The 20,424-nt window shown below is 40.7% G+C and overlaps 1 protein-coding gene across 2 annotated transcripts in view; it reads right to left on the bottom strand.

The window, feature by feature from the left end:
- CLCN7 (chloride voltage-gated channel 7) overlaps nucleotides 1-20,424 on the bottom strand; it is a 45,308-nt gene continuing 24,884 nt past the window's right edge. For both annotated transcript variants that reach the window (XM_007499331.2, XM_007499332.2), the window contains 16 exons: nucleotides 18,200-18,293; nucleotides 17,396-17,460; nucleotides 16,335-16,451; nucleotides 15,736-15,790; nucleotides 14,818-14,878; nucleotides 13,760-13,898; nucleotides 12,781-12,874; nucleotides 10,102-10,271; nucleotides 7,983-8,034; nucleotides 7,658-7,785; nucleotides 6,725-6,810; nucleotides 6,027-6,156; nucleotides 5,496-5,555; nucleotides 4,377-4,553; nucleotides 3,114-3,194; nucleotides 1-2,378 (listed from right to left, as the gene is read on the bottom strand). In XM_007499331.2, coding sequence (XP_007499393.1) covers nucleotides 2,292-2,378; nucleotides 3,114-3,194; nucleotides 4,377-4,553; nucleotides 5,496-5,555; nucleotides 6,027-6,156; nucleotides 6,725-6,810; nucleotides 7,658-7,785; nucleotides 7,983-8,034; nucleotides 10,102-10,271; nucleotides 12,781-12,874; nucleotides 13,760-13,898; nucleotides 14,818-14,878; nucleotides 15,736-15,790; nucleotides 16,335-16,451; nucleotides 17,396-17,460; nucleotides 18,200-18,293 — 1,596 coding nt within the window. In that variant the 3' untranslated portion in view covers nucleotides 1-2,291. The remainder of the gene's footprint in view (nucleotides 2,379-3,113; nucleotides 3,195-4,376; nucleotides 4,554-5,495; nucleotides 5,556-6,026; nucleotides 6,157-6,724; nucleotides 6,811-7,657; nucleotides 7,786-7,982; nucleotides 8,035-10,101; nucleotides 10,272-12,780; nucleotides 12,875-13,759; nucleotides 13,899-14,817; nucleotides 14,879-15,735; nucleotides 15,791-16,334; nucleotides 16,452-17,395; nucleotides 17,461-18,199; nucleotides 18,294-20,424) is intronic.

The following is a 20,424-nucleotide window of genomic DNA, read 5'->3' as shown; positions in this document are numbered from 1 at the left end:
TCGACTTCAATCCCTTTATTTCTTAGGTTTACACATATTCTGACCCCTGCCCACCTCCAGGTTTCCCATTTTCTTCTTGGCACATGATCTGGGTGAGAGTTTCAAGGTTTACAATGATCTGCTTTTCAGGGAAGGCCCCCTACTCTTGACTCATTAAAGCCACTGCTACTTTCAATAGAGATAAAATCAAGCTGCCACATCTGCCCAAACTATAAAAATCACACACCAAAGTGTGCTGCTTCCCACAACAAACAGGAGTAGGGCCATGGGCACATGTAAAACATTTATAAAAGGAATCCCCCAAACCAAACTTCATCAAAGCAGGTCTCTCTCCCAGAGTACAGAAAAACAGCAACACACGGGAGAGTGAATATGGGAAAGAGTCGGCCTGGGAGCCTGTGGCAGTGGGGAGGACCAGAGGGAGGCTGCCAGCCGGGCCTGGACCAAGGCAGCAAGAATATGCACAAGGCCATCAGACAGTGGTTGGAGGGCAGACAAAAAGCACCTGGTGCTACAGAATCAGCACACTACCCAAGATGCCATGGGCAAAACTGGTGTTTATCTATTAATGAAGGAATTACTAACCAGATACTTTTCAGAAGCCCCCAGGGGTCCCTAGAAGTTATTAAAAAACATGCCTGACGATGAGCCACCAGTCACACATCCTACAGTGCCATCAAGGGCCCAGCATGCATAGTGACTAAGGGGATCCAAGGGAAGCCAACAAAGGTTACCCAGTGAGGGCTATTAAAAGCTCAGTATATCTCCCAGCAAGCACAGGCAGAAGAAATTATGCTTTGCATTTGTACCCTGCTCTAATAGATGGGGGAAATAAGCATAAGCACATTAAGAGGAATCACGTGCTAATACTCGAAGGCTTCATTATACAACTACCTTTCACTGACACAAATCCAGTGTATCAAACCCTAAGAAACTGTGCTTAAAACGGAGGTTTCTGGCTGAGGGCCAATCTTTTGAAGACTCAAACTTCTACAGCTGGGAAGGTGGGGGAGTGAGGTTCAGGGAGGGGGGAGCGATGCCACAACCAATGACATGGGATGACAGGAGACGCCGTGACCAGCAATGAGAAGGAGCTTCCAGACCCCATGACTCCACAGCAATGATTCTTTGATTCTGGTGCTCACTGACCAGAGGAGTCAGATGGTACAAGGACAACAGGCCTCAGACCAGAGGAACAACACGGCAGCTGTGGAGCAGCAGATGTTGGTGGTGACAGCAGATGACTATCCGTCTTGTGTCGCTCAGGAAGCTCAGGCTGCTAACAGTCAGAAGCCACCTTAGGAAGGACGGGCTCTATCTCCAATGTTCCCCTGGTCCAACTAGACTTGTTGGGCTCTCAAGGCGGCCCTTAGAAGAGGGAGAGAACAGATTCAAGGTCCCCTTGGGCCCACTAGGAGCCAGAAGGGAGGGGATTTTACTGACGGTCGTAACACCTTGAGCTGTCCTCTGGAGAGCAGGTGAGGTTTTTCATAAGTTCAGCTCCAGGAAAAACTTGTCACTTTGTGTGGCCCTGCTTCTCTTAAGGTCACTTTTCCACTTCCCCTGACCCAATCCAAACCCAACCACAGCTCTGGAGACAGGACAACCGGGCACCACTGCAGCAGGCCTTGTCATGCTGTTCTGAGATGGGGGAGGCACAGGCTGGTTGTGGGGCATGTACAGGGGAGAAGAGAAGAACGTGAAGCATCTACCGCAGCCTCAGGATTCTTTTAGGAAATCCCCAGAGAGATTCCTGGGCAGTGTGTTGAACTGTGCAAAACAAACAAGCCAGGTTTAGCCACTGGCCACAACAGGGTCAGTGGGAGTGTAACAGCAGGTGTAACAGACTCTGTGACTCCTCCTTGGTGCAGCAGGGCTGGCTCCCCACATCCTCTCTACATGGGTATGCACAGACACAAGCTCCCTCACCCATCTGCTCTCAGAAAAGGAGCATCACTAGAAAGGAAAGTTAAATGTATTTGATCCTTTCAGGCAAAGAAACATAAAAGGAAAGAATAAAAATGGGATCCAATGGCAATAAACCAAAGAGAAAAATGTTAAAATGTAAACCAATCTTCCCACAATGTATGTCAAATTAAAATACTGAACCAGAACCTAGAGCAGCCAGGTTTGCACTTGAGGAGGCAGCTTAGAAGTCAGGGAGGACTTTTCACTTCCACGGCCTCCAGAGAAACAAGGTCTCAGATGAGAGTGCTAAAGAACATGAGGAGGCAGAGGGTTTCCAGTGGTCACTAACACTTGCCCTGCGGAGAGGTGTGATGCCAAGCCCCTCACGTCTGAGCCAAGGAAAGTTCTTCCAACCCTCCTTTTCCTAATCTGTATCGTGCAAGGTCTTTTCTTGTCACCATCCCAACCACCTGTAAGGATAAAACCAAACAAGATGTCAGAGGGAACAAACAATAGACCCCAAACTTCTGATAGTATCACTAGAACATCTGCAGCGAAACGTTTGGCCATCTCTTCCTCTGATTTGAATATTGAAATGGTACAAAAGATTCAACAGGGGGCAGCTGGGTAGCTCAGTGGATTGAGATCCAGGCCTAGAGACAGGAGGTCCTGGGTTCAAATCTGACCTCAGACACTTCCCAGCTGTGTAACTCTGGGCAAGTCACTTGACCCCCCATTGCCTAGCCCTTACCACTCTTCTGCCTTGGAGCCAATACACAGTATTGACTCCAAGATGGAAGGTAAGGGTTTAAAAAAAAAAGACTCAACAGAATCAAGGGTTTTAGCTGCCCCACTTTTGGCTCTGTTGAGAGAACTGGATGCTTAGATTGATGGCACAATGGCTGCACTGGGCACACTTTTGTCCTGCTAGAGTCAGAGAGTGGCCACTTTGAATAACAAAATAGGAAGGGCTGTTACAGACAACAGCCTTCAAGGCTCAGGAAGGCAGAACTCTTTCTGAGGCAGTCACTTTGATGACAAAGGAAAAAGGAATGGGGACAGACAGCTCTATCCCAGTTTCCATCAGGAGACAGGATTTAGGATTTAAGGAAAGAGGTAAGAGAAAATTTGCTATCCTATTTAGTAATGTCCACCTACTATGTTAGTGCAGAGCAAACATTTTTCCCCCATGAACCCAAACTCACCTGATTATGATTATCTACTACCACCAAATGTCTGAGTCCCAGAGCTCGGAACAGCTTGAATACTCTTGGAAGTGATGCCTCCTGAAAATTAGTCAAACTTTTAGTCTTTAGGCCACTTTGCTAATTATCACAGCTTTCTGAAAAAGTAAACTGACTGCCCACAGGAGGCACTCAACTGCAGAAAGACAATTTCCTCAAAGCTAGTCAGGTCCCAGATCTCATAAGCATGCCTGGTCTACACTGAAAGGTCTCAAAGCATTGCTGACACCTGGCAAAATTGATAATAAAGACTTAAGAGGGTTGTCCCACTTCCTATTTCTTGAGTTAGGGCTGGCTGGGCATCTCCCACAGCCACAGAACTAGAATAGCCCCTAAGTTATAAGTGAACAGCCTCCTACTCTATAGAAATCAGCTTTACACATCAAACACATCAATTTGATGTCTAGAATTTTTAAAAAACATTAAATTCCCACAAAATAGGGGCAGCTAGGTAGTACAGAGGATAGACTACCAGTCTTGGAATTGAAAGGACCAGGGTTCTAATATGACTTCAGATACTTCAAGTTGTATGACCTTGGGCAAGTCTCTTAACCCCAGTTGACTAGCCCTTAAGTGCTGAGTATACCAAGGCAAAAATCAAAATCCCTGCCCTCAAGGAGCTTACATTCTCCTGGGTTGAATGATGGTGGCTTATTCTTCCAGTGGGGTTGCTCTCTAGACCAGTTTTTTTTTTAATTTAAGAAAAAAATTTAAAAACACCCTTAGCTTGTTTGTGTTTTAATCAACATCTCCATGAAAACAAAATAGAAGAGGCTTTTTCACCTTATAATCAATACTGTATATTGGTTCCAAAGCAGAAGAGTGGTATGGACTAGGCAATGGGGGTTAAGTGACTTGCCTTCTGTCATACAGCTAGGATGTGTCTGAGGCCAGATTTGAACCCAGAACCTTCTATCTCTAGGCCTGGTGCTCTATCCACTGAGCCACCTAGCTATCCCCAAGGACCAATTCTAACGTTTGGAAATGTGTATAAAAGAAGAATCTGTGATTGACTTTATACCTTGTGAAAGGCAGAAAAAGCCAAAGGACAAATACTGCTGCTTTCCCTTCAGCCCCTCAGGAAGTTGGTCACAGAGATTGACTAACTACCTACTCTGTACCTTCAGGATAGTCCTCTCATTTCTGTCTCCTGCACTAGCTGGAGTTTAGGGAGCAGTTCTGGTGCCCACACACTTCTGACCCTGGAGTGTCCTGGCCAGTTACCTGAGGCACTGTGTATGGGGAAGGGTTCATGAACTCGGTGAGGTCCATCATGCATTCCCGTTCATCCTGAGACACATGAATTGACTGGATGGGTGGGAATCGGGGATAGGCATCTCGAAAGTCCTTCAGTTTCAGTCTCCTTTGGACCAGGTTTAGACTGGCTCTCTCCACGAACACCTAGCGTGGAGACAGAGAGAAGGAAAAAGCATTCCTTGATCTCTCAGGGTCTTCCTTAGACACTGTGTCAGTGATGGTAGGCACTGTGGTTTTTGTTTTTAACTTCATTTTCAGTTCCAAATTCTCTCCTTTCCCCTCCTTCGCCCATTAAGAAGGCAAGAAAAACAAAGCCTATTACAAATATGTATAGTTATACAATACAAATTCCCATATTAGTCATGTCCCATCCTTTCTTCCCTCAAAAAAAAAAAAGGAAAAGAACATAAACTTCTATCTGCACTGGGTTCATTGCTTTTATCTCTGGAGATGGACAGCACATTTCATCAAGAGTCCTTTAGAATTATGGCCGTTCACTTTGTTATTAAGTCTTTTTGAGTTGACTGTCTTTATGATATTGTTGTTACCATATAAATTGTTCTCCTAGTTCTGCTCAGTTCTTATAAATTTCCCCAGGTTTCTCTGAGGCCATCTCTTTCATCATTTCTTATGACATGATATAAAATTCTATTATACTTAGATACTACAATTTATTCATTCTCCAGTTCACAGGCAACTCCTCAGTTTCCAATTTTTTGCCACCAGGAAAAGAACCATTATAAATATTTTTGTACATATGGGTCCTTTCTCTTCCTCTTTGACCTCTTTGGGGTGTAGAACTAGTAGTGGTATCACTAGGGTAAAAAGCATTCATAGCTTAATAGCCTTTTGGGCATCATTCCAAATTGCTCTCTAGAATAGTGGTGATGGATACCCAAAATCTTGGGATTTCTGTTGCTGTGATATAGGTATATAGTTTCTAAACTGGAAGGTAGTAACTACTACCATATGTGAGAGAAACTGCTACAGCAGAAAATGGGGTATTCTGTGCAAGGTCTGGGAACTTCTGCACCCAGCCTTTAGGGCTCCGATGGCATTTGAAAAAATCCTTATGAATAACTATACCTTATGCTTCAAGAGAACAATCAACTGAGAGCGCAGGATCAAGCCCTGTAATCTTGCTGGCTGCAAAAAAGAGAGAATCTTTTAGTCTACGTGTGCTGCTCAGAAGCATGATTTAGAGCCTGGATTATTTTCAGATTTCCTGCTCAGGAAATAAAGCACCCAGGCTTCAGGGACTTAAAGGAATGGCCCTGACTCCTTTTCATCACTTCCCTCTCTCCCATTCTAGGGGCCATAGTCATAGGAGAATACACAAAGATTATGGCAAAGAGCTAGCTCAGAAAATACAGAAGTGAAAACCTTCAGTTCTTGATTTGTCTAACTTCAATTCTGACCAACTTCGGTCTACCCTAAATTAGTGGAGGCTGTCTGTTCCCCTTCCTACTAGGAGTTACCCAAATTGTGAAATGAAGACAGTCTTCCTGACTACTCATCTAATATAAACTTGTCTTCTCTAAGAGGAACGGGTTATTTATAAAGCTAGATGCCATTTTTTTCTCTTTTCCCTCTTCATGGCAATATTTATTCCTCTACCTGGGCATCATCAGAGTACTCCACCACTGGGAAGCCATTATGATTTGAGGATGTGTCACTGAGGACATCCACTATAACTCCAACTTTCTCTTTTCTCCGTAGACAGGTAACTGGTGTACTCATCACTTCTCTGTTAAGAAAGCAAATTTGAGAAGAACAGGGATTCAGCATGCAGCTATGGAAACAGCCATCACTCAGATCACTGTTTCTCAATTCTGCCTCAGTTTCAGAATATTTAGGGGGAAAGGATGCTTCTTTTAAGTTTCTGTCAAGTTAATTAATGGCACTTTATAGGCTAGCATCAAGCCACAGCTATAGACTCAATTTCTCTCTCTCCTGTATAACAATGAAATTTCCACTATTTCTCTGAATTATAGAGTTGCTACAAATAGAAAAGCAAAACCCCTTCTAGAAATGTCATGTCTCTCTCTCCTCACTTAAAAGAGGCAGTCTCCGCAACACCAGGACGTAACAACCCTGGCCCAGATAAAAATCACAAGAGGGATAGTTGAAGGGTTTTTTTTTTTAAGTGCTTTTTTGCCAGCTGACATACTAAGTCACTTCCTTGGGAAGTGTATATATTATCAGGTATGGCCTGGGTCATTGATGTCTTGATCATTTTGTTCTAAGCTAAGACCTGTAGAAAAAGCCCAGGGGGCAACTCTCAGGGATGAGGATGCCAGAAGGAAGGTCATTACCTGGCAGTGAGTGAGTGTGAAGTAACTGGAGCTTCCCAGTGGAGGAAGGGGACACTCTGCAGCTGGATGTGCATATCATAAAGGCCCTGAAAAAAAAGCAGTACAAGAATGATATTCTTTTTGTACCTTCTCCCAATGGGAAAGACACTTCAGGGTCAATGTCCTGCTGCTGACCATCTCTACTCATATTCACTGTCCAACCCAGCTCCTGCAAAGCTCCAGCCAAAATCTCACCACCTACAAGAAGCCTCTCCTAGTCTCCCTTAATGCTGATGCGTCCCTTCCCAGTTAGACAATTGTAAGCCTACATCTTGTCTGTGTACAGCAATTTGCATGTTGTCTCTCCCACTGGACTGTAAGCTACTTGAGGGCAAGGACAATTTTTACCTTTCTTTCTATTAGATGATCAATAAATATTGGACTGACTGAATGATTCCACCCTATATCCTTAATCCTGGACACTCACTCCAAACTGTCATCAGGATGAGAGCCACTAGAGTCTGTTTAAATTTAGCCTGCATTCTTCCGTGTGAGGTGAAGAGGGGGATCATGTCCATTCCCACCAACACAGAATTGCAAGAGAGAAGAAATCAGTGACTTCTCTAGCAGAGGTAGAAATGAGAGCAGAGCAGAATCTCTGGATCCATGCACTGCTGCTTTCTAAAGGCTGGTTAGGCCTGCTGGGTGAGCAGATAGGAAGGACTCTCCATTAGGATATTTTGGATGAAGATCCTTTCTCCACTATCTGCCACTTCTACTCTGTAGAGGAGGAGAAAATACACTACCATACTGTAGAAAAGGCACCAGTATTGTTGCTCCTATATTCAGTTTGGCTAATGAGATTATAAGGGATTAGAAAAGAACCTCTTGTTTGTTTGCGCCACATAACAGTCCAAATAAGCCCATTTTTCTCATTCTTCTCCCATATCAAACCTCAATAAAGAAGTCTCCAACAATTTTAGCTGTCATCAAAACCAACATGATGGGGAAACCATAAGTCACATTGCTCGTAGCCTCCATCATGATGACTGTCAGGCTCAGAGTCATTCTCACAATGCCCCCTGAGGAAAAAAAACGAGTTAGTGCACATCCCTACATTTTCAGGTCAAAATCAATTCTCCTGAATCCTTTTACTCTTCCATGCCAGGCTTGCAAAAGTTTTAGCTAAGTTACTCCCTTCTAACCTTTTGGGCTAAGAGCTCTACCCAACCTTCCTTCCTTCCTTAACACTCCTGTTAAGCCAAAAGACGTGACTCACCAAGCTGGGCAGCAGCTCCCATCAGTGCATACTTGCCAGGGTCGGCCCATATCTACAGTGAGAAGAAACATAAGTTAGGAGAAATGGTAGATAAGACCACCTACTCAAAACTACAGGCTTCATGTCCCAGGCTTCCTAATGACTGGCAAAAAGGCAGAATGATTAACAAATCCAAACTTCGGAGAATCTTGTCTGAGATAAGAATGGATTCCCAGGGGCAGCTGGGTAGCTCAGTGGACTAAAGTCAGGCCTAGAGACAGGAGGTCCTGGGTTCAAATTTGGCTTCAGATACTTCCCAGCTGTGTGACCCTGGGCCCTTACCACTCTTCTGCCTTGGAACCAATACACAGTATTGATTACAAGATGGAAGTTAAGGGTTATTAAAAATAAAAAATGGATTTCCTAAGCCAGGAGGACTAGATCACACTCTCAAATTTTAATTTCTACACCTGAATTCTTGCCATATTATCTTCCCAGATATTGATACTTAAGAAGCTTACTTGGGTAGTTAGATAAACATTAACCCTTGGAGTCAGGAGGACTGGGGTTTGAATCTAGCCTCAGATACTTCCCGGCTATGTGGCCTTGGGCAAGTCACTTAACCCTAATTGCCTTGCCTTTGTCACTCTTCTATCTTAGAATTAATACTAGGACAGAAGGTAAGGGTTTTTTTTTTTAAAAAACAACCCTGCATTTATGAAGCAGCATTGTTCCCCAATCTGTTAAACCACTATACCCCAGCTAATAGTGTAAAGATTAAAATTTAGGGGAGACTGAGGCAGGTAGAAATTAGTTTCTCTCTGCAAGGAGTATTATATTTTTAGAGGTTTATTGAAGATCAAGGATTAAAGAAAATACAGCATAAGGAAAACATGCCTAGGCCAGAGAGGCCTAGACAAGACCTCACCTACATTATGGAAAGAGCCACATCTGCCCCCAAAACAGAAGTCCAAAAAGAGACCCAAAAACCTTTGCAATCAGGTTAAATCTCTTCTCGATCTCGGCCCAGGTGAGATTACAAGGCATTCTGGGGAAGTGGAGCAAAGGCTTGTGGGGATTGAAGTCCTGGATTCCAATCCATATTTACATGCCCCCGTTTGATCGTTGTTGGGGGGCGAAGTTTCCCCAAAAAGGATCATGAGAACATAATCAACTTAAACATTACAGTAATTTGAGGATAAGAGGGGAAAAAAAGAACAAAACCAATAACTGCTGGACGAATTGACAAAAAGCCAGTTAGGGGGCAGTCCCCTTTTGGCATGAAAGTATACATACAAAATAAATGTTCAATCAATAGAGAATTTTAGCTAAAAGATGCCAGCCAGTCTAAGGACTATGTGGAATACATAGAAACATGGGAAAACTGAAGCCTTAGCTCCAATGTCCCATTCTCCAAGGAAGGTCTCTCCTGTGCCTTTTGGATGGCAGAGCCTCCCCATCTAAGATTATCCTCTGTCTGTTGTAGATGTGCCTAATTGCTCTTTGAGGGCAGGATTGCTTTTCTTTTCTTTGTATCTCTAGTGCCTGGCACACAGGAAGTACTTAAGAAGGCACAGACAAAAGAATGATATATACAGGGTAGCTAAGTGGCACAGTGCCTAGAGCACCAGGCCTGGAGTCAGGAGGACACGGATTCAAATCTAATCTCAGACACTTCCCAGCTGTGTGACCCTGGGCAAGTCACCTAACCCCCAATTGCCTAGCCCTTGCCCTTCTTAGAGATGTTACTAAGAGAGAAAGTAAAGGCTAAAAAAAAAAAGAAAAATACAGGGTGGGTTATCCTCTGTCTGTTGTGGATGTGCCTTAACCTTGATTGCAGTTTGGGTTAAGTGACTTGCCTAGGGTCACCCAGCTATGAAGTGTGTGAAGTCATAATTGAACCCTGGTTCTCCCTGACTCCAGACATGGAGCTCTATCCACTGTGCTATCTAGCTGCCCTCATACCAATTAATTTTTCAAAAAATAAAAGGTATTACTCCAAGCTATACACCAAGTACCCATCTGAGATTCCAAATTCTTTGGGAAGCATTAAGATGCCACTTCAGATTATACCTATTTTCCCCTCTTATGCATGATTCACCTTAAATGTTTCATTGCCCAGATCCAAGGAGATACTCACTGCAGCACTGGTAAGGTAGGACAGTGATATGCCAAAGAGTCTTCCCCAGGCAGCACCAATGAGAAGGGATGGAATGAAGACTCCAGCAGACACAGTGAGCCCATAGGTCCAACAAGCCAGCAGGAAATAGACCAGAGTGAACAATCCCAGCGTCATGGGATTGTAGGAACCTAGGGAAGACAGGAGATGCAGAGAAGTCAGACACATTATACACCTCTCCCGAGATTCCATGCCTCTGATCAGCACTGGCTCTAACTACTCCCATAAAACACAAAAATAGAACAAAATGGCACATTAACACCCAAAAAGGAACACTGAAAACTCTGTGTAAATACTGCTTGCCAGGAAAGGGTAAAGAGCAAGATGAATACTGTAATCCTACTCCATCACAGCTCATCTTAAACCCTATTCTGATCATCCTGATCAAGGCTGATGAGAAAAGCTTGATCCCTAACCACTATCTGCAAGTTACTTCATCTCTTCTCACAGCATGCCCAAGGGCTTTTTCTAGGACTTTTACTCATCTTCAGCATTCACAGGAGGAGAAATAAAGGTAAATCCCTCTTCTTATTTTAGAGATGGAAAACTTGAGACAGAAGACAACAAAAGCAATGTGTGAAGCAAGAAGTCAACACTAACGAAGACAAATTCAAGCTATAAAAGTCTCAGTCCTTTCCTTTCTTAACACTGTTCTCTTATTTCAACTGCAACACCCAAATCTCAAGTCCTGACACCATGTTAGTAGGTAGTTTTTTTGGTTATTCTTTAAAAGTACTGAAGAAATATCAGACAAAGGTGGCCTATGGGAATGGTCACTAAGCCTACTCACAAGCTGTCCATCAGAGGTAGGCAAAGTTTCTGCTTACAATGATGTGTTGTCTTTGTGATTCATGTGATAACATTAAAAATCTTTGTTATATACAGGTTATCTGCAAAGTAAGTCTATAAATTTGATTATGAAGACACAACACATATACACATACAACTTCTGCTACATGGTAACATTTTCCCACAGTGATGCATTTGGGGCTATACGGGTGCAGGGGAACCTTTGTTAGAGAGGCAGTAAGAGGCATCTTCAGCCCTGTTCAATACACTAAAGACAGCATGACTGAAAGTTAGCAGAAAGGGAACCTCACCAAGGCTATTTTTCTCTATTTCCTCACTGTTGGTGAATTAGAACTCAGGAAGTTAGTATATAAAGCCCAAATAGGAACCTGCCAAGGCTCAGATGAAAAAACAAGCTATAAAAATGATTATTTAGGTTGCAGACATCTGGTTGCTGGCAGCAACAGAAAAGCTTTTCCCAGAGCTTCTAGGGAGATGTGGGTATCCTATGTTATAGTAAAAAACATATGGGAAACATCCTACAACATTCAGGCTTGCTTCTTGGGATCTTGATGAGAACAAGAGAGGGAGGGCTGCAGATGGGCCTACAAGTAACATTGAAATTAGACAAGCAACAGAACTCAAGATCCACTGAGTAAATTGCAGGCAGAGAAACTTAGGTACAGAAATGGAAAGAATTCGCCAAGGACACAACTCAGATTAGAACAGAGAATCTGGCCTGTGACAGTTCAACCACCTCACCTAACTTGATTTCTGAACTAATATTTCAGAAAAAGTAAATATTTTCTATTTATATAAATATATAATATTTACATGGAGCAACTCTATAAGGAAAAAAAAGAGAAAGTAAATGACTAGAGACTATGAGGTGTAGGGGAAAGACTTTGAATTTAATGTCTTAGGACTTACTTTGTTGCTAATGTACTCTTTCCTACCCTGGGCCAGTTTTCTCCTCTCTTACAGAGCAGACAGACCAGTATCCAAAGGCCCTTCTAGCGCTAGAGTCCTATGGATCTTGGGATCATATATCCAAAGTCACAAAGTAAGTTAGAGGTGACTGCCCTGCCATCTTTTCTCCTGTCTCATGTACACACTACTAATGAAGTTAAACAGAGACATCCTGATTTTTCATTAAATACTCAGTTGTCATAGAAAACAAGACAGAGTCTCGATTTGGAACATTGCTTTGACTTATGGAATTTGCTTAGTATTCTGACCAAAATGAAAATTCCAGAAACAATTCACAGAAGGTAAAATCATTCAGGAAAGTAAAATCCTAGTAAATGATGGAAAGATCCAAGAGCCTCCCAAAGCAGATCAGTTCTCAAGAAGGAAGGAAGACAGAGTCTGTTAAACTGACTAAGCTTGTCACTCAAACAAAAAAAATACATGCCTACAGTTCTACCTCTGAACCCCCACCCAACTTTATCTTCTTGCACACCATTGTTTTTTCTTTTCATCTGGTTAACAAAAAACCTTTCTTATAAAACTGAATAACTTGGATATTTTCTCCATTAGAAGCCAGTTCTGTTCATTGTGGATCACATGTATTGGACCTATTATATCTATCATATCATGTCTAAGGACAATGATTCAATTCCCCATGAAGACTCTGGGGTTGAGGGTCAGTGTAGAAGCCTTCCCTCTTCCTCCTCTTTTTGTACTAAGTTCTGTTTATATTCTGAAGGGCCAAGTGTCAAGCAAAAATCAAGAACAGTTCATATATAGCCCAATTCTCTTCCCAACCCTCCAAATCAGTTTCCATCATGGGAAGAAATGTAGGCTAAATTCTGATTCTAGTTTGATGTCATGTTGATACAAGTAACAGACCTGGGGGGTCATGAAAAAGACTGACAACACTCTTCTCTGGGGTGTTGAAGAAGGCTGCAGCCATTGAATTATATTCTCCATCTGCACAGAACAGCTGTAAGATTGAGAGACAGAAAAGGAAATGAGATCTCAGAATACCCCAAGTAAAAACAGATTATTATCTTCTTCAGTAAAGGTGGAATCACAAGTTTCCCCAGAATAAACAAGCATAATGTGGTCAGGTCTTACTACTTTGAAGATCAGTGAAGAAACAGGGCCCACATACAATATCTAATCCTTCTCCAAGGAAACAGTATAAGGCTCATATGAATATAATTAATACTTTTTAGAGGGCATAGTAAAAACTGATCCTTTCCCTAATTCAGTTTCATGAGGCCATATTCGTGAGTCAAGATGAGCCTGGCAGAAAATGGATTCTAATAGCTCATAATTATAAGGAATGTCTCTAAATCAATATTGTCTGATGCTAATACTATCTGATGCTTTCAAAGAATTCAATAGGACAAAGCTTACAGGCAATCTGACCTGAATTCCATACTTAGACTCCTGTGGCAGTTATCTTGCTGCTGGCACATTTACTCCTGTGCACTGACAAGTGAGAGCTAAGTATGTTCCTGGAGCCTTTAATCACTTATACTTCTTACAAAGTCATTTTAAAAGCTCCAAAAGAATAGCATTCTGGATATCCAAGACAACTTGCTTCTAATCCTTCCAACCTGATTAGCTAATTAAGTGATTTCTCATCAAAAACAAAACCAGCCCAATCCTGAGAAGTAAACTAATTAAGAGGAATGCCTTTTCTGCTAGGCAGATGATACCTGACTTCATATGAAATGGAAAATAAGAACAAGTAGGAAGGAAGAGGGAAAATCCCTGGGAATGTCTACCCTGATATAGGCTCTCCTATGGTCTCTGACTACTTTGGCAATCCCTCTAGTACCATGTTGGATCCCTCCAGACTATAGCTCCAGCCTCCTACCTGAAGTGGGTAAGACATGGAGTTTCCCTGAAGTGGCTGGCAATCCCGTGATGAATAAATCAATACAAATGCAACTGTGGCAGTGACTGCAGCCACAAGCATGGCTTCAATCACCTGGAGGCAAGGGCGGTGTATGTACCTGTGGAATCAAAATATCTTAATGTGATTCTGTATTAGTGACTGAATTGCCCAAATTATATGTAAGAAATCTTCACTTGGCCACTCAGAAGGATCCTTAAAGAGAAACACCATCTTGATGAGTTATCCACAGTGAGTTATTCAAAGGCGTGGCCTTCCTGCCCTCCTCATCCCTAATATCAACCAAAATTGGGACCAAACATAAACAAGAGTATGTATGAATGTAAAATGGGTATCAAACTATATTCAAAAGTTAAATATGGATTATTTTGCAATTATTTCTTCTTCCACAAATTAATGAATATGCTAGGGACTGCAGGAATTCTACAGCAATGCTCAAACATATACCACACTCTACCAATACCCACTATTAAGTACTCTAGTCACTTGCCTTTGTTAGATGGAGAATTTGGTGGAAACACAGCACTTCGCAGTAACTACACCATTCCCTTTCTCAAAAGGATTTGTGTGCAAACTGTGAAAGTCTGTATGCTATACATACACTGCTTGTCTTAATGTAGCCAGAATATCAATGAGGAGATACACTCTCTGAAACTGGCATCAATCCCTTTATCTTATCCAAATAGTGCTGTATTTAGCACTCTTCTTAAATGCATCAAGACAAGAAAAGACTCTAGGCCCCAGTTCCCCTTCCTAAGTTAGATTCAGGTAAATATTGAAGAGAAATCATTGAGGTCACTGCCTATATTTATTTCCATTTCCCATGCCTTTTTATCCCTCTCTCAGCCCCCTAATTATTCTGTATTGGTTTTTCCCCATAAATAAAGCAACCTTACTAAAAAAGACATAGATACTTAAGGAATAAGATTCAGCTCAAAATTCATGATCATGCGACAAATCCTGAAATTCTCTGCTCTCTGGCATTCTTCGTATGAACACAATATCAATGGGACCGTTACCTGATTCGAAACATTGTCAGCCAATAATTCAAGGCATTGAACACTGCTCCAAGAATACCACCTATAACCAGGAAGAGACAAACAGGAAAAAAGGTAAGCTTTAAAATCTGAATTCCCTATGCTATTAGAAATTAGGGAAATTTGCTTCACACTTCCCCAGTGAAGGAACCACTTCCCAGAAGCTTAGTGAAGGGATTAAGATGGAATGAGGCAAAAAGCATTTTTAAATGGCTTTTCTACAGTACCACATTCTAAGAGATAAGAGTTCCTTAACCTACAAAGTTCTTTAATTAAATGGAAGTTAATTCTTAGCATACATTAAACTTAGATAAGGGTAAGGCCATTATCCCTCTAAGCAAGAGGGAGAGCTTTCCCTATTAAAAACAAAACAAAAACCCTATTCATTCCTCTGAATTTTTGTTTTTCTCCTTCAATGAAAATTCAAATATAAAAACTTATAGCCACAGTGACATGGGAATATAATTTCTGCCACAAAGATGAAAAGTAATTTAAATCCTTTGATTAGCAGTAGCTCTTTTGGAACATATATCTCAGGCACCAGAAAAAACAAGTGGCAGGAACCACAGTGTGTGTAAGTCTACTGCTGAATAACTAACTGGTTGATTCCAGTGTTTTTATTGAGAATCCTTAAAAACTGCTTCACAAAGCTGACTTGTGTCTCAGATCTTGGCAACCTCCCAATCCCTAGCACATTTTTATTCAGGCCAAAAGATACAGAAAGATGCCCCAGAGACTTAAGTAGGGCTCTTGCCATTTCAAAAGCCAAGTTTAGAAAGACTCTTTCCACAAATATTTAACAAAAGCAGGATGGCTTTCAGTAAAAATGAGAAAAAAGACTGGGTAGGGGGGAAAAAAACAAGTTAGATTTCTAATGAATTCAACAGAAATTCTCCTTACCCACCACGCCCATGGCAATAAAGATGGGGATCTCATGGATTGTGTATACCATTTTCTGCACAAACAAGGAAAAAGTGGTTTAATTTTAAGACCTACTGGCATAAACCTTGAGTAATGTTCTCAAATGCCTCCCCCCCAATGCAACAAAAAAACGGGAAGCATGATTATCTACCTAGTTTTCAAAGTCAATAAGATACATCAGCTAGCAATTTGGGTGAAGCACATAACTAAATGATATCTAAACTCCTGAAATCCTGTGGACATCAAATACACCCAATTTGGTCAAAATAATCCTGGACAAAATGACAGAAATTTACAACCAGAAGAATCCAATTCTTCATTCTAATAAGTGAAAAAACTAAAGTGCAGACAAGCTACTGAACTGCTCTTGACCATTCATAGCGCTTTTTTTGTAGCACTTGTGGGTGATAACCACCAAGACACTGGATTTCACATAGAGGAATGCTTTCTTTCTAGAGTTAGTTTTTTTTTTAAATCCAGAATATCAAAAGTAGAGGTTCTGGATGGGATAGTAATCCAGGAGCCCAGGAAGGTAAGGAGACAGGATATGTATAAAGATTTTACATATTAATGTTTACCTCATTGTCAAATCTTCCAAAATTGATGAGACCGGGGCTAGAGAGATCCCATATGTTTCCATGGTAAATACTTAGAACAAAATTCAAGGTGAATGTGGAAATCATGGAGGCAAAGAACTGTGGAATAAGCAAAAAAAAAAAAAACCTGGCATGTTGCTAGGAAACAATACTTCAAACAGAGCAGCCTACTCTCTTGCGTCCAACAGACAGAAGTATTTCTAATTAAAGAGCTGAGTGGGGAAGATCAGGTAGAAAATGAGTCTCAGAAGTTGCCAGTTTAAACAGGGTGTGGTCACAAGGAATTCTCATGCTTCTCTTTCAGGAAGGGGAGGTTTCTTGGAGCTGTGGCTTCCAAATCTATCTGAAGGAATAAGGAGAGGGGTCTGGGTGAGTTGAGCAAGGAGGTGCTTTCTCTAGACATGGGGAAGGGCTTGAAAGAAGGCTCAGAAATAAGTATGTGAAGAATGGATGGGTGTGCTGAATCCTGGAGAGCAGAAGAATGACAGGTTAAACAAGTAGGAGAAAAGGGTTTAAGGTGAGCTGCTGAAGAACCTTAAGCTAACTGTGGTTCTTGTAGTTGATCCAAAGGTAATAAAAGTTACCTTAGAACAGGCATAATGGAGTCAAGGTAATGGGGAAAAGGGACATGAAGATTGTAACAATTGAGTAGAAAGCAAACATTGTTGAAGTCTGATGAGAAGAGACAACTCTAAAAGAGTCTGTGAACTAAATTACCCAGTCATGGAGCACTATACAGTTAATAAAAAAATTCAGGGTAATCCTGAATCAAATGACAATATGCCAAACATACTTGTGTGTTTCTTCCAGAAATCTGTGGAAGAGAATTAATTAACCCTAAGAAGGGGTATGAGTTTAGGGTACCAAAGCAGGAGTGAAAGGCCCATATATTAATGCATAGCAACTGCTGAAGACAAATGACTTCAAAAAGAGGAAACATTTCTCAAGGCACTCTGTAAAGGTGTACTTGACTCGCTGGCAATGAAAAGAAAGACCAATAATCACAGGGGAGCCCATGCTTCTGTGAAATTTAGGTCACTTACAATTCTCCATGTCAAGAACTGATTCCAGAAGGAAGCACCTTCTTCCAAACTGAACAGGACTCCACCTGCAAGAATAAAAGGCTCCTAATTCTCTGAACAAATGCCAGTAGGAGGAAGGGACTGCTAAACTAGCACTTGCTAAGCCATCAAATTACAAGGAAATTCTAATATCTACTGCAATCAATCAGCTAAGAACCAAGGAGTGTAAGGAGATTGCTATAGAATTACACTCAATATTGAAGACAAGGAAGTGGGCAAAAACTGACTGATGGGAAAAGGCATATCAATCTAGCCAGCCTTTCCCCACTGAAGGTTCCAGGTAATAGAGACATATTAAGTTAAATTTAAAAAGCATTTATTGGGACTGTTAAGTGGCGTAATGGATAGAGAACCAGACCTGGAGATGGGAGGTCCTAGGATCAAATCTGACTTCAGACACATCCTAGCTATGTGATCTTGGCCAAGTGACTTAACCCTCATTGCTTGGCTCTTAGCAGCTCTTCTGCTCTGGAACCAATACCTAGTATCAATTCTAAGACAGAAGGTAAAGATTGTTTTTTTAAAGAAACATTGATTAAATGTCTACTACCAGGCACTATGCTAAGTGCTAAGAATATAAAACAAAAACAAACAAAAGACAAAAAAACAATCCTTGCTCTCAAAGAGCTCATATTCTATTGGGGCAAACAAGTAGGAGAGGTTCCTGGGGTTACCAGTGGAAGACCACTTGAGCTGCCCACAATGCATGAATTATCTAGGATGTGACAGGGTCTACAAAGATTTAAACAGAAGACGGAATCTTACCAACAGGAGCCCCAAAAGCAGCTGAGACACCAGCTGCTGCACCAGCTGAGACAAAGTCTCGCTTCTCTGTGTCTCTTCGGAAATATTCAAAGATCTGAAATAGGAAAAAGGTTCTAGATTATCTCAGGTTTTCTTGAAGCAATTCTCTCAGGTAAGAAAGAAAGATTCCTACATGCTATCTGACCAAGGTAGTTTACTGAGTAAGTCAGAAATAAACACTCATCTATGTCCTTTTTGTGCATAGGAGCCGCAGCACTGTTCCTGTAGTACTCTACCAAAGCTTCCTTAAAGGAGGGTGGTCCTTCCACAGTGATTTTAGGCTAGGTGGCAACTTTCTCTATCAAGCATCTTCCTTCCCATTACTAAATGGCATAAGTTACAATTAGATCACTAAGTCCAAATTCTTTGTCTCGCTCTTCTTTCTCACCTTTAATACTTTAAGAAACTAAGATTTTTTTTAATATATGTAGAGCATTTTAGAAAATTATAAGCACTATAAAAATGCTAGCTATTATTACTACTGCTGTTATTTTTATTGGTGTAGGTAGTCACTCCACTCATGCAGCTTATAACCACTCTACAGTTCAGAAAATTATATTCACGTGGCTGAAAAAAATTCATCATAAATTCAACTACGAATAACATAAATATACTTCAATATTACATTATTTAAGTACAATAAACATAATACAAATAATAATACTACCAATTAATTTATAGCTTTAGCATCATAGTAACCACAGGGATTATCTTATAGAAGTTGACAAAATAATAAAAAAAGGTATTCAGAGGGTCAAAAGTTCAAAAATCTCAAGGGAAATTAAAAAAAAAAGAAGACACTGGAAAAACTAACCAACTCATCAAAAAAAGTCTGACATATGCAGTGTCCCATAAAGAAGGTGGAAGGTACTTTCTTTCCTATCTTCTTCATGGTCAAATTTGATCACTCTAATTTCACAGTATTTCCTTTCAATTGTTTTGGTGGTGTTCTTTCAATTTACACTATTATAGCCATTGTGTCATTGTGGATATTGCTTTCCTAGTTCTGCTTGCTTTACATCAATTCCTAAATGTCTTCCCATGCTTCTTGATATTCATATATGCTGCCTCTTAGCAATGCAATACAACTCTATTAAGTTCACATACCACAATTTGTTTTGCCATTACTCAAAGGACAATTATTTTGTTTCAGGGTCTTTGACTGACTTACCATCATCATTCCCAAATGTGCTATTTTTGTCTTCTGTGATCTTTGCAAATTTTGTAGGGGAGGGTTAGAGCTTCAGAGTTATTTTGACTTGCAGTTCTCTTAGCAATGACTTAAAACATTCTTTCTTAGGATTATATATATATATATATATATTTTTTTTTTTATTATTTAAAACCCTTACCTTCCATCTTAGTATCAATACTGTGTACTGGCTCCAAGGCAGAAGAGTGGTAAGGGCTAGGCAATGGGGGTTAAGTGACTTGCCCAGGGTCACACAGCTGGGAAGTGTCTGAGGCCAGATTTGAACCTAGGACCTCCCATCTCTAGGGCTAGCTCTCAATCCACTGAGCTACCCAGCTGCCCCCTTCTTAGGATTATTAATAGTTTGCTATTCTTCTGAGAACTGTTTATAGTCTTTGACTAATTATTTATTAGGGAACAGCTTTTGGCCTTTTGTTTTTTTTTTAAAGATGTTTATATATCTTGGATAAAAGACTTATCAATCATTTCTAGAGGAGATACTAAACAAGGACAGAGGTGTTAAAAAAATAGATGATTTCTATTACATAAAAACTGAAAAGCTACTGCACAATATCCATGCCTTAGAATGATAAGGGAAGACATTAACCAGAAAAAAATTCTTTGCAGCAAACATGTTATATAAGTCTGAAATCTAAATTATACAGGGAATTTATATATATATATATATATATATATATATATATGTATGTGTGTGTTTATGTATATATATACACATATATGTATACACATATATGTATAAATAAACAAGAGCCATTCCCCAAAAGCTTAATGTTCAAAGGATGTGAAGTATTAGTTTTCAAATGAAGAAATGCAAACTATCTTCAATCATCTCAAATAATAACTCCAGATCACTTTTAATAAAATAAATTTAAATGGAAACAACTCTTGAGTTTTCACCCTACACTCACCAGACTGGAAAGGATGAGAAATGACAAAAATGGGTGGAGGACAGGCTGCACTAACACATTGTTAG

Source organism: Monodelphis domestica, chromosome 7, assembly GCF_027887165.1.
Source record: "Monodelphis domestica isolate mMonDom1 chromosome 7, mMonDom1.pri, whole genome shotgun sequence".
NCBI classification, from domain to species: domain Eukaryota; kingdom Metazoa; phylum Chordata; class Mammalia; order Didelphimorphia; family Didelphidae; genus Monodelphis; species Monodelphis domestica.
The sequence above is the reverse complement of the archived record's forward strand: the minus strand, read 5'-3'. Positions and strand labels throughout refer to the sequence as shown.